The sequence below is a fragment of the Coccomyxa subellipsoidea genome, assembly GCF_000258705.1.
Source record: "Coccomyxa subellipsoidea C-169, whole genome shotgun sequence".
NCBI lineage: Eukaryota > Viridiplantae > Chlorophyta > Trebouxiophyceae > Coccomyxaceae > Coccomyxa > Coccomyxa subellipsoidea.
In genome coordinates, this window is record NW_005178022.1 from 1072900 (window position 1) to 1085610 (window position 12711).

The window sequence follows — 12711 nt, forward strand, 5'->3', positions numbered from 1 at the left end:
GCACAAGGTAACAAGTCTGCTGCCATATGCTTACCCAACATTGCAAAAGGACAGGGACAAGACATTTCATTGTTGGACATGTCAACTTCGCCAGCCGTTTCCGCTCTGATCAGAATGCCGGCCTTATAATTTTTGAAAAAGAATATTTGCATGGTGTTGCGTGCAGCCACTGGCAATGACTCAAGCGTCCCGATTAAGAGACTTACTTGACAGATGCGGAGCTAGTCTGGACAGTCTTACTGAGGCCAAGGGCATAGCCTGGCAAAATATTCTTTGCCATCAACACGGTGTAAAGCCCACATGATGTCATGCCATCTGCGAACATGCATGCCATGCCCAGAGGATGTGACCCCTTGAGAGCTCATTTGGCTCTCCAGGACTCCAGCCTAGTCTCGGTGCCGGTGATGGGCCCTCCTTCTTTCAGCTGCGCCAAAGAACACGTCTAGGAGGTACACAAAAAGAACACCTGGAGCACAGGAAGCACATTGTCAGACTACCACAACAGCCATGGTGACCTTATGTTTGTGAAGACAACACACAACAGGGATCGGCAGGTCCATTTGCAGAAGCCGCATTGACGGTGCGGACCTAGAGTGAGAGGTACCCCCAAGATCCCCGCGACAATGACAAGGGCGCTGTACTTCTTCTCCTCGTGAAGATACTTGACGAGGATCTTGAATTTGGCTGGCAGTCTACACCCACAGTGGCAGTGTCACAAAATGTTTCATCTCTGGCTGGATCACAAGAACATGCCAAAGAGGAGCAGTGGATGCAGGCACACCTCACAAAGATGGCAAAAGCTCGGCCAAACAAAGAAGTTGGTGATTTGTAGAATGGCACGGGCTTGACATCAAGATATTCTGTCAAAGCAAAGCTCTCCAGCTGTACTGCACAGCAGCTTTGTCAGCACAACGATGCAAAATATGGCAAGCGCACAGAAATCATGCATGCCATTGGAGGCGCGTATCAAAGTTGATTTTACCTCTTGAAGGGTACGAAGTCCCGTGTATGCGCGTGTCTCTGCACCCTCCACTAGAAATACGGAGGGGAATGCCTCAACTGAGAAACGCTTCATAAGACCCTTCTCCTTCGTGCCGTCCACCTTGCGAAAAGGTCCAAAGGGTCAGATCGCTATATAGGCATGGGAGTTGCACTGGTCAGAATGCAACTCAACCAACCTTGCCAACCATGACGCGCCCGTCCAGACGTTCGGCCAAGGCTATCCATACAGGCTCCAGTGCTACGCAATGCTTGCACCTGCGCAACCAAAAATATTTCTTGTGTGATGCAAGAAGATTATGATGCCGTTGAACAAAGCTTTTACCAACAGGATCTGACCATGGTGCATAGATGTCGATGATCCACCGCCTCTCGCCCGCCACCAGATCGTCAAAATTTGCATCAGTTAATACAACCACATCTGCTAAAGTATGTCTAAAAATCAAAAGAAAGAAAGTCGCCCTCACAAGAATGTGCATAATCAATGCCTGTCTCTGAAAAAGAACAAACAACGGTGCAGAGCAATCAGAGAAAAGGTAGGGCTGCACAGATGCTATCAGAATGGCAAAAAATCAACACTTCCAGAAAGTTATGGTTTCCAGTGGGAAGCTGTCTTCTTGTTCGGTCCCGCCAAATTTTTAGTGGAGCTCGAGGTCCCCCCGGGGGTCCCCCGCTGCGCGCACTGCACCCCCAAAGCAAAACTGACTCTCAATTTCAGATCTTTGTCACGTTCGCAAGCAGCAAGACTGTATGCATGTCATCTGGCAGAATGCAGCAAATCTCTGTCCTTCATATGTAGCGTTACAGAGCGCCAGACTTCAGAGAACAAGAGGCTCTACCTAGGACTTTTTGAAAGCGAAACAGGAGTGCTCGACGAAGACGCAGACCCTGCTGGCAGGACGGCCTATAAAGCAAGCCGGATGTCAGATCAAGAAGAAGAAAAGATCCTGTCAGATGCCAGAAAATTGCCCCTCAGCGAGCGTGTTGCCCACAAGAGCTGGAAGGCAAGAAGCGAGGCCTATGACAGCGTTGCAGCAGCCTGTGAGAGGGCACTGAGTGAAGAAGATGAATGCTTCGCAGAATATGGTGCGGATAGGGCTTCAGTCAGGCTGTGCATAGACCCCTCCTTTGCAGACTTGTGTCATCTTGTGAATATAGTCTGAAACAAACTGAGTGTGCAACATGGATGCAGCCCCCCTCCTTGGCAAGGCTGCTGCTGATGCAAATGCTGCGGCATTGGACAAGGGGCTGGCAGCTATCCTGGCCTTCCTTGGGCGCTGCAGTGAAGCTCATGCAGCCAGGTGGGAACCTTGCCAGTGGTTCTCAGTAACCTCCTAACGCCTGTACACGATAATCAACATGTTGCGTTATTACCGGTGCTATCTTGCAGGGTGGCGGGACCAATCTGTGCAGCCATTGGTAAACAGGGCCTCAAGCAGCGCCCGGGCACTGTGAAGAGATGCACAGAAGTCTGCATCGCTCTCATCGAGCACGAGCAGGCCGAAGGAGTGGTGGTGCGTCCCAGGAGTGCTTTAGATACTGCTGATTGGGGTATGGCGTTCATTCTGTGAGCTCTGGATTCTTCTGGAATGACAAGTCTGCTACTCAATCCAGGAGCATATCATCAAGGCATTTAGCGACAAGACCCCAAAAGTGGTTGTTGCTGCATTGGATCTGTTGACGCAAGCATTCAGGTGAGATGCAGCAAAATTGACCATTCTGTAAGCATTGCCTTGCATGTTGGCGCACCAATGAATGACCTGATGATCAATGATTCACTGTTGCAGCGACTTTGGGCCAAAAGTGCTGCAGCCACAACCAATCTTGAAGGCGGTGCCTAGCCTGTTCGAGGCAAAGCAGGTGCCCGTGCGAGACGGTGTGAAGAAGCTGACGGTGAGATCTTACTTTTCAGGAATTTCGCCTTTATTTCATCAGCAGAGTTTGCAAAGGCCTCTTTCACACCAAGCAGTGATATGAAAGACTTGGAGAGTCAAGGGCAGTAAAGTCCCCGAAATGCATCACAGGTGGAGATGGCTGGCTGGTTGGGGCCAGATGTCGTCAAGTCCCTCTTGCTGGACAAGATGCCAGACATGATGCGGAAGGACACAGAGAAGCTGGTTGAGGAGGCTGGCACCGGCGCAAGAAAGCACCCGCAGCGTTTCACACGGAAAGAGGCCGTCAAGCGAGCAGACGCTGCACCTATTGCTGCTGCCATTGTGGGGGTTGCAGCTGCTGCCACGTCTGGACATTCAGGGGCTGCTGAAGCGGATGCAAACGACATGGTAAGCATAATCCAATGTGCTGGATATATTGTGCTTCTTATCCAGACAAAAGTAGCTGCGTGCCATCCAGATGGCTTCACTACATCACCGGTCAAAGTGGAACTGTGGATGCGGCAGGGGGTGGATGCCTACGAGTTTGCTGAGCCAGTGGAGGTCCTTGGACGTCTGGACAAGGCCTTCTGGGAAGGCCTTGCATCAGCGAAATGGTCTGAGCGCAGAAATGCCCTACAGAGCCTCAAGCAGCTGAGCAGCTCTCCAAAGCTTGCGCCAGGCGACTATGCAGATGTCGTGCGCGAACTCAGAAAGGTGGCCAGCTTTTCAGTATGACCCCCCTGCCAAAGACAGTCTTGAAAATTTCCTTAATTACAAATGTAAGCTTGTTTGTTGTGCAGGGCTTTAACTGAGTAGCTGTTTCCACATGCAGGTCATTGTCAAGGACAGCAACGTCGTCTGTGTGGCAGAGGCAGCAGCGTGCCTAGGGAGCTTGGCCAAAGGCTTGCGCAAAGAGTTCTACAGTACAGCGCGGGCAATGTTCCCAAACCTGCTGGACAAGCTGAAGGACAAGAACTCAGCCGTCTGTACGCAGAGCTCCCAAGCACTGGCTGACTTCCACAGGCATATCTCTCACAAATCTTTAGCTTGAGATCAGACAACTTCTGAATGATATGGCAGATGTGATCACACACCCAGGCGGGAGAGGAATAAAATGCGGGTGATTAAAAACTTGCTTGAATTGTGACAGGTACTGCATTGGTCTGGCAGATGTTGGTGAAGACTTCACGGCTGCTGTTGGACACAAGAATCCCAAGCTGAAGTCAGAGGCCATCAAGCTGCTTCAGGTTTGCCTTCGTCATTGCAGACGAGCCACGAGAGCAACGTGTTTGCCTTTCAACTCGCTTACCCATGCTCTTAACCCCATGGCATGCTCAAGATGACCTGTGCATTGGGCAGAGCTGCATTGAAGCTTCTACCAGGGATGCCGCAATGAAGGCGCATGCACAGATTCTGCCAGCTGTCGCCATGGCGGCAAATGACGCTGCGCCAGCAATCCGCGAAGCAGCTGCGCAGGTTTTTGTGGCGTTTGCTTTCAAGGCTGGATCGATGAAACCTCTTGAAAAGGTGTGACAATGCTTCACAAATGCCCATGCTCTTGTGACAATATTACTGCTACCCTTGCACAAGGTTGCATATAGATTTCCCCAATCTGCTTGTGTGTCATACATGCGATGTGGTTGTCATATGGGGCATGAAAGTTCCTCCAATGGCATGTTTGGCAATGCAGTACATGGACAAACTGGACGACAGCCGCAAGAAGAGGCTGGAGGACATGCTGGCTGCTGCACGCTCTGGTGGAGCGCGACCTGCCCAGGCCGCTGCCCCTGCCCCATCTTCGAGAAGCAGCCAGGTAGGTTACTCTGTTCTGCTGTCATGCTTGTCTTACAGTGCAGACAGAGGAAGACTTGTCACCCCTCACAATTGACCTACAGCACTTTTGTCTAAGGAATTTTGTGTGTACATCCAGAGCATCGGAGATCCATCCTTGCCAAAGCCCTTGTCACCCAAGGACACCAACTCCCTCAACTCTGGGAGATCGGCTGCTGCAAGGAAGCCTGCCAGGCCGGCTCAACCCGCACAAGCCAGCGAGAAGGTCATAGCAGATGACGACGACGCTGGATTGCAGGTAAATCCTCCCAGCGTGCAAATGACCCAGCTGCATGTTGGGAGTTTGCGATGAATGGATGCCTCTGCTCAAGAACAATTTGGTGGTTTGACCATGACAAGTACGCTGTCATGCAGAGTGGAGCACTCTCACGTGCTGAGGTGGAGGAGAAGATGATGTTACTGGTAGGAGAGGACATTGTGAATCGTCTGAAGAGCAGCAACTGGAAGGAGCGGCTGGCTGCAATGGAGGACCTGCAGTCCCGCACCCGGGACTGCAAGGAGAACCTGGACGCATCCATGCTCATACAGGTGGTCAGACTGTGGCATGTACTCTTGTAGATCTGTTGCAAAACAATGGTGGTCCTCCTAGGGTGTTGTCAGTTACACATCTTTTTACTGCATCTCTGGCAAGGAAACGCAACAGAGGAATTGACTTACAATGAGCTGCATTCTGAGAGGGTATTGCATGCATACAGGGCATGTCCTTCCTTCCGGGCTGGAACGAGAAGAACTTTCAGGTGCTGGGCAAGGCTTTTGAGCTCATCAACCAGCTGGCCGGGAATGATGCAGCCATTTCCAAAAAGGACGCATTCCTAGCGGTTGTGGGGATGGTGCCCAAACTCTCAGACAGCAAGCTGAAGAGCGCTGCGTTCGGCGCCCTGTCCGGTCTAGCTGAGGTTGTGGGCCCCCAGTTCATCTGCGCCCAGCTGCACAAGCAGGCATCAGGCCAGAAGAACCCCAAGGTACCCTCCATGTGTGATTTCCAGACAGTCTAAAGTCTGAAATTTCCCCTGTGAGGCACTTTTCTTTCTGTGGTGGAAGAATGTGTGTCATGGCCGTGCAGGTGCTCAGTGAATCGTTGGTGTGGATGGCACAAACCATTGAGGACTTTGGGCTCTCCACCCTGGATGTCAAGCTGCTCATCGACTGGATGATCGCCGACCTGGGCAGCAGCAATGCTGGTGTGCGCAATGTCGCGATAGCTCTGTTGGGAGTGGCCCACAAGCAGCTGGGGCCTGGTCTGGTGCCGATGTTGAGTCAGCACGTGAAGCCTGCTCTCATGACATCCCTGAACGAGGCCTTCAAGGCCAATCCGGTCACCAAGGTATGCTGCAGAGCCGATGTTACTGGATGAAGACATGCTGGGACCGGTTTACTACGAGAGACTTGCGTTGTGCATCTTCATCCCTGGCTTTTGCGCGTGACCACAATTCTCGGTGGGTCAGGCTGTCAGTACTTGATAGGATTCCGTTGCTGTCACAGGTGGTGCCTGTGCGCAAAGTGCGTGGCAAGGGTCCGACCGCTGCAAAGGGCCGAGCGTCCGCGCCTGCAGCAGCTTCAGGCAAAGCAGGGAAGACGAAGGAGGTGGCAGAAGCGGCTGCTCCGGATGACCTCTTGCCTCGCACTGACATCAGCGCATCCATCACTTCAAATCTGGCAGATAGATTTGTCAGGTGTGCAAATTGCAACTCCATTTGCTTCTTCCCTCGACAATATCAGCGCATGCATTGATAGGGAGATCATCGCCCAATCTGAGTGCCTTGAGTGTCCTTGCAGTGCCAAGTGGCAGGAGCGCAATGCAGCTCTTGAAGAAGTGGAGGGCGTACTGAAGGCAGCAGGCGGGCGCATCCAGCCCTCTGTCAGCAATCTTGTGGCCCTGCTGAGGGTGAGACGCATGAATTGAATGAGAAATATTTTCCTGGTTGCAGTCAATATAAGTGTCTGCCCATCTGCTACATGTATCTTGAAATGTGATCACAAACTCACGTTGCAGGCACGACTGGGTGATACAAATGCAAACCTTGTGGCGCGCACCCTGCTCCTAGCCGGAGAGGTAGCAAAGGCCATGGGACCCGCATGGGACCGCAGCGCGCGGGAATTCCTGAAAGCAGCCCTGGAAGGGTTGGCTGACAAGAAGAAACAGGCAAGCCTTGCGGCTGCCAGTATTGAGATCAAGCACATTCTCAAGGCTGCTGCCATTAGCAACTCGCCACATCAGTCAAATGCGATACAACCTTTTGCATGCAGGTGCGCGATGGTGTTGTTGCACTGCTGGAGGCCTGGGTGCAAATCGTGCCGGCAGAGCGCGTCTTCTCACCTCTTGCAGACTACCTGAACAGCCCCAAGGCTGCCGGGGCTGAGGGGAAGGTGCACACTTTCCCACTGCACAGTCTTTCGCCATTGTCTGTAACGTTTTCAGACTTCATACTGCAGCCCACTGCAGCATATGCAAGCCTGCGCTCCAGAGACAAATAAAACGCACGTGCAGGGAGCTGTGTTACGATGGGCAGCAACGGTGGTCAAGGATGGCAAGGACAGCAGCTGTGTTGAGGCAGCGATCCGCTTGGCCACCTCCGGGGCGCTTGACAAAAGTGCAGATGCTCGTGAAGCCGGCAGCGCGCTCATGCTGACCCTCCTGCAGGTTATTCCTGCAGACCTGATGCTTACCCACATTGCAGTGATGCTCCAGTGGCAATCCTTTTAACCGACCTCCCTGAAATGTTCCTCCTGCAGACACCAATGGCACGGCGGTCGATGTGGCATGCAGGTGCATGGGCGGGCTGATGTCAATCAGGCAGTGAACAGTCTCAGCGGAGCCACCAAGAAAGCAGCCAGTGAGGCACTGCAGAAGGTCTCAAACAGCAAGGAGGGCATGGCAGTCCCTGAAGTCTCAGCAGTGAACTCCTATGCGATTGCTGTCTCCTGCGAATCATCGCATACCGAGCATGGTAGTCGCCCACCGTCAAGATCTGGCCCTTCTTCGACAAGCGTAAGTTCAGCAGCTCAAAATCCTGTACTTAATTTGGGTGCTCTCTGTCTGGCTCATGGCCCACTGCGCTCCGTAGAGGTTCTGACACGCCCTGTAAACCCGCAGGTTGCCAGTTCTCGCACGCACAAGGCTGCCCTGCCATCGGGCCCTGAGAAACCACGTGCCACAAAGAGGGGGTGCCTGGCTGTGAGCAGCAAGAAGGAGGAACGGGCCCGCAAGTGAGTTTTTCTTCAATCAGCATTGCTATTTGACAGAATGGTCTGGGAACACACTGTTGCCTGCTTGATGAAGTTGAGCATCTGAAGTCGACACTTCTGCAGGCACCGAGGCAGGTTTGGGAAGTTTGAGCCACCCAGGGAGGACGAGGAGGAGTCGCTGGAAGCAGAGCTTGCGCCCCTGGCTTCAGAGCCCTTGCGGTGAGATCTGAGATCCTGTGGAAGACTTCAGGCTGGCAGCATAGCTAGTGTGTGCATGCAGCAATGGCTTCATGAGTTGGGCAATGTTGTCCTGATCTCCCTGATGTGGCATGCAGGGGTCTGCTTTTTGCCAAGGATTTTCAGAAGCATGTTGAGGCTGCTGACATGATCATGGCTGAGCTGTCGGCCACATCAGAGGAGAAGGAGGCGGTGCTGTCCTGCCTAGACCTGCTGCTGCGGTGGGCGGTGATCCGTCTGTGCGATCCGCGCGGCAACACCACCAGCCTGCTCAAGGTCTTGGACATGTGCAAGGCCCTGCTGGAGTTCCTGGACACCAAGGACATGCAGCTGTCGCAGATTGAGGCGGCCTGCTTCTTCCCTTGCGTCGTGGAGAAGGCCGGTCACAACAATGTATGGTGCCTGATGGACACTACTGAAAGAGATGACTGACACCCTTGTGCACCTTTTTTATACCATTGCCATGTGACACCCTTCAGAGGACCGTCAAGAGCAGATGTGGCATACATAGCACCCACCATGTCTGCACTTCCATGCAGGATCGCATCAGGGCGCAACACAGGGAGCTGCTGCATGTGGCGCAAAGGGTGTACCCAGTGCCGCGCCTCATTGAGTTCCTGGCCCATGGATTGTCATCCAAGAACTGGCGGACGCGCGTGGAGTGCACAGAGGTGCTCAGTGATATCCTTGCGCTGGAGGGTCTGTCGGTCTTTGAGCGCAGCAAGGAAAAGCCGTTCCCAGCCATTGCACAGGTAATCTCATCATCCACAATCACGAGGCTGAGGGTCTTGAATGCTTGAATCTGCAATTTCCTTCCCTGAGGCCGCCATGCCTTGCGAACACTGTCAAAGGATGCGTGCATGAGATCCATAATGATCGCCAAGATGGAGCGGATCCTGACAATCGTGGCTCTTTGCTCAGATGGTGTCCGAGCGGGACAGGGGAGTGCGCGCAGCAGCTTTGAATATTCTGGAGAAGCTGTACCTGTTGACAGGTTCTGCAGGCACCTGGGCGGTGCTGGGCCAGCTGAGTCCTCAACAGCACTCGCTCATAGAGGAGCGCCTGAAGTACAAGGACAAGCAGGACACCCCAGCAGCTGATCCAACCTCCTCATGGTGAGGTTCAGCTCCTCTTGCTGCTTGGAGGGCATGTCCCAAGTCCACTCTAGAATATGGAGGGCTGTAGAAGTGATTGCAGTTCATTCAAGACAATGTGTCCTACAGAATCCCATGGAGGAATGAGTCCTCGCACCATCTAGGTGTCATATAGACAAGTGGATCATTGCAGTCGCTCCACACTGAACGTCGTGCAGCTGCATCAATGGACCGGCTCACTGATGTGGTTTGTGATTGAACAGGGTGGGCAGCCCGCATGAGGCAACCGCAACCCCGCGCCAGGGGACGCACCTTGCACGGTCCAGCATGCCCACCCCTGTACCCAATGCCACTCCCATGCCCCGCTCTAGCGTGCAGCAGGCACCCTCCATGGCAATGGGCGAGACCCTCACTCCGCTGGCCCCAAGCCTGCTTGCAAGACGCCAGGAGGCTGGTGCGGATGCACAGCTGGCCAGATGGGAGAATGGCATGACTCTTCTGCAGCAAGAGGATGAGGAAAAGGTGAGATGTCCTACCTGCTGATGGTAGTGCGACATACTCGATGCAAAAGGCCTTATAGGACCAGGTCCTGACGAACCACTGCTGTTAAGTGATGTCAAGAATCATGTGAGGATCCTGTGCATTCCCATGAAATGCAGGCAAGTTTGGCCAATGATTGCGACACTACTGTCTAAGATGTGTGCTGTGCTGCGCTTCAGTTTGTGGATGGCATGAAGATCCTGTTATATGACCTCATGGATGTCAACAAACAAATGGAAAAGGGCAATGAGATGCCGGAGGAGCGTGTGCTTTGCCACTATGCATCATGCGCCAGTCAGCTGGTGATGGAGCTGGTCTGGAAGGTGCAGAAGGTATGTTCATATTTCAGGTAAATTGCTTTATATAAAGCAAAGAGTGCCCTTGTCTGTTCACTGAGATTCTTTTCAAGAACCTGCATTCCTATCCGCTAATTAAATAGGTCCTGATGACAGGTATTTGGAGCAGCACAGGAGGACAATGAAGGTGTAAGGAGGTTGTGCACATACACTCTGAGCACCCTCATGCAGGTTGGCTTCCTGCACATGTCATTGTACTGCTCCCCAACCAAACCATTATTTGAACGACCATCGCTCAGCACAGGACAACATGGACACATAACAGTCAGGACGTTGCAGTGCCAGCGCCAAATCTACTGTGGCATATTGATCATGATCATGTGGTGTGGCAGGCTTTTGAACTGCCCAGGCTGGCTCTGGCTGTCCCGCTGGTGCCCCTGCGTGAGCTCATCAAGGAGCTCCTCCTGCGGCTGATGGACCCGGGCACCAGGGAAGTGCCCACTTTCACACACATCCTGAAGGGCTTGAATGTCCTCATGCTCAAAGTCCTGGAGCATGCGGACCAGTGAGTGCTTCTTCAACTCCTCTTGACATGTTCAACACATAATGTTCCTCTCCCTCTGTATATTGCATGCAATGCAGGACACACTTCTCCTATTTGCTGACAATTTGACACGAGACTTCCAGAGATCAGCCTCATTGTCATTTTTGCCTTTGTCAGGACGCTGGGAATCTGTGCTCTCATCGAGCTCCTGAACTACAAGAGGGAGGGCAGCACAGTGGAAGAACAGGCAGCATTTGCTGACCTGGTTGTGAAGTGCCTCCTGAAACCTACAAAAGCTCTTGATGCCAAGATCAAGGTAAACAGAGCACATGGCTGGAGACTAACCAACATCTCCAGAAAGGATCAAAGTGCACAAGAAATCGAGCCAGTGGAATTTCCTGGAACAGCTGAAGCCTGACCAGCAGGAGCTTTCTGCAGGTTTTGGATCTGCACCAGGTCTTAATGACTCTGCACCAGTTCTTCGAAAGCCTTGGCAGCAACGAGATCAAGCGGCGGGGAGTGGGGGAGGACAAGCCCTTGCGCATGGCTAAGACCCTGCTGCACGAGCTCTGCAAGCGCGTGGTGCGTCTGCCTGTGCATCATGCAGTGCGCGCTCGATTCTGTCGGGAGGTTTCAGCTAACAAGCAGCATCACAGTTTCCTGATTGTTTTGGAATGACCTTGTCCAGGGACACCAGATCCTGGACTACATGCCGGACGTATCTATTGACTGCCGGCCTGATGAGTTACCCATCATCCACCAGTATGTCCAGATCAACCTGAAGACGCTGGTAGTGGCCCAGGTCCTGAGCCCTCAGAGCATGCCAGCTCTGCATTCGGTGAGTAGGACGCATCTTTGATCCCAGTAAAATTTGAGTGCTTGCCCTCTGCAGACAGCAGTGCTGGCCTATCATGCACATTATTGTGAAATTTGTTTTTGCAGGACAAACGGAGCTTTGCTGGGGAGCAGACTGCTGTGTCCATGTCTGAAGAGCCTTCCACAGTGGCGCCCTCCATACCAGCAAGGCAGCCCCTCCGTGCGGGCAACAGCCGACTGGACACATGCGGTCCAGCCTCAGTGGGACTCCCTGCCCCCAGTGGGGACGCACGCCCCTCAGCGCAGTATGTGCCGAGTGGCGTGCAGCGTTCAGCCACTGCACTGCCCTTCAGAGCAGCACCTTCCGCCTCAGCAAGGGATGCAGACATCCAGAACCAGCCCAATAATGTCCCTGATGCAGCAGCGCACGTTTTGAATGCAGGCCTGAAGGTGTGCTGCCGCTTCTGAACACATGCATGTGTTATCTATGCATGCAATTTCCCTGTAAGCTTCTTTGATTTCTGTTCGTTCCTCCTGGGAACTGGTGCTGCATGGAATTACAGGAAGCACTGACCAAGTTTGCCTTGTGGTGATTTCAGGCTGTTGGCAGCAGCAATGTGAGGTCAGCTTTGGCGGAGATCTTCAAGAAGATTGGGGACAAGAAGGCGTCTGACCAGGGGCTGATGGAACTCCACCTGTTCCGCCTGAAGAATCCGGACGTGGACATCAATGCGCACCTGGCCAAGACCTCCTCAAACTTCAGGGCTTACATCGACAATGGACTGAAGAAGGCTTCCAGGAATTTTCCGGGGGGAGACAGCGGTGTGAGGGCTTCTGCTGCTATAATATCACATGCTTTGTGACACCAAGAAACACTTTAATTCATTCACCCCTTGACCAAGACTGTCTTGACACAATCCAGCCTCTTCTCATTAAGGATACTCATAGATTGATGGACATTGTCACATGGCGAGTAGCCTTTTCAGGCTAGCAACTTAGTGTATTGTATACGGCTGTTGCAGTCCAGCAGCCTGCCGTGGAAATGGAGCCCAGTCAATCTGTGAGGGGAGATGGGACCCCGCAGACTCCGCGCACTTCAAGCGTTGAACAATTGCGGTAAGGAACCTCACTGTGGCAGGACCTGTAATAAATCTGGTCTGGGACAGTTGCTGTGTGCATGTCTGTCTTTCCACAATCCCAGCATATAAGCATATAATGTGCTGTACTGCAGGGCGCGCATGCAGCGGCTCAAGTGCAGCCCTGCATCATCGTGA

The 12711-nt window shown here is 52.9% G+C and overlaps 2 protein-coding genes across 2 annotated transcripts; one reads left to right on the forward strand and one right to left on the reverse strand.

Annotated features, from left to right (window-relative positions):
- Positions 1-18: 18 nt before the first annotated feature.
- On the reverse strand, positions 19-1561 carry COCSUDRAFT_54838 (thioredoxin-like protein). The gene is made up of 6 exons (XM_005643486.1): positions 1339-1561; positions 1179-1257; positions 983-1102; positions 782-882; positions 589-692; positions 19-466 (listed from the first exon to the last, which is right to left on the reverse strand). Exons 1-6 carry the CDS (start codon positions 1476-1478, stop codon positions 387-389), a joined length of 624 nt encoding a protein of 207 aa, XP_005643543.1. The 5' UTR covers positions 1479-1561; the 3' UTR covers positions 19-386.
- A 620-nt stretch (positions 1562-2181) lies between these two features.
- COCSUDRAFT_83599 (hypothetical protein) lies at positions 2182-12711 on the forward strand (the record flags this gene model as incomplete). The annotated part of the gene is made up of 34 exons (XM_005643496.1): positions 2182-2300; positions 2390-2513; positions 2614-2693; positions 2787-2892; positions 3024-3281; positions 3399-3587; positions 3706-3859; positions 4044-4120; positions 4233-4400; positions 4564-4686; positions 4804-4962; positions 5079-5252; positions 5420-5686; positions 5788-6048; positions 6207-6397; positions 6501-6609; positions 6972-7091; positions 7213-7365; positions 7492-7575; positions 7819-7931; positions 8034-8129; positions 8246-8540; positions 8687-8899; positions 9069-9262; positions 9505-9763; positions 9961-10113; positions 10470-10642; positions 10799-10937; positions 11060-11203; positions 11310-11459; positions 11765-11887; positions 12037-12259; positions 12460-12553; positions 12669-12711. 34 exons carry the CDS (start codon positions 2182-2184, stop codon positions 12709-12711), a joined length of 5328 nt encoding a protein of 1775 aa, XP_005643553.1.

Coding starts and splice junctions, on each gene's coding strand:
- COCSUDRAFT_54838 (XM_005643486.1), bottom strand. CDS start 1,478: ATGCACATTCTTGTGAGGGCGACTTTCTTTCTTTTGATTTTTAGACAT. Junction 1,103..1,178: donor GGCGCGTCATGGTTGGCAAG/GTTGGTTGAGTT, acceptor CCTTTTCGCAAG/GTGGACGGCACGAAGGAGAA. Junction 693..781: donor GCTTTTGCCATCTTTGTGAG/GTGTGCCTGCAT, acceptor CTGTGGGTGTAG/ACTGCCAGCCAAATTCAAGA.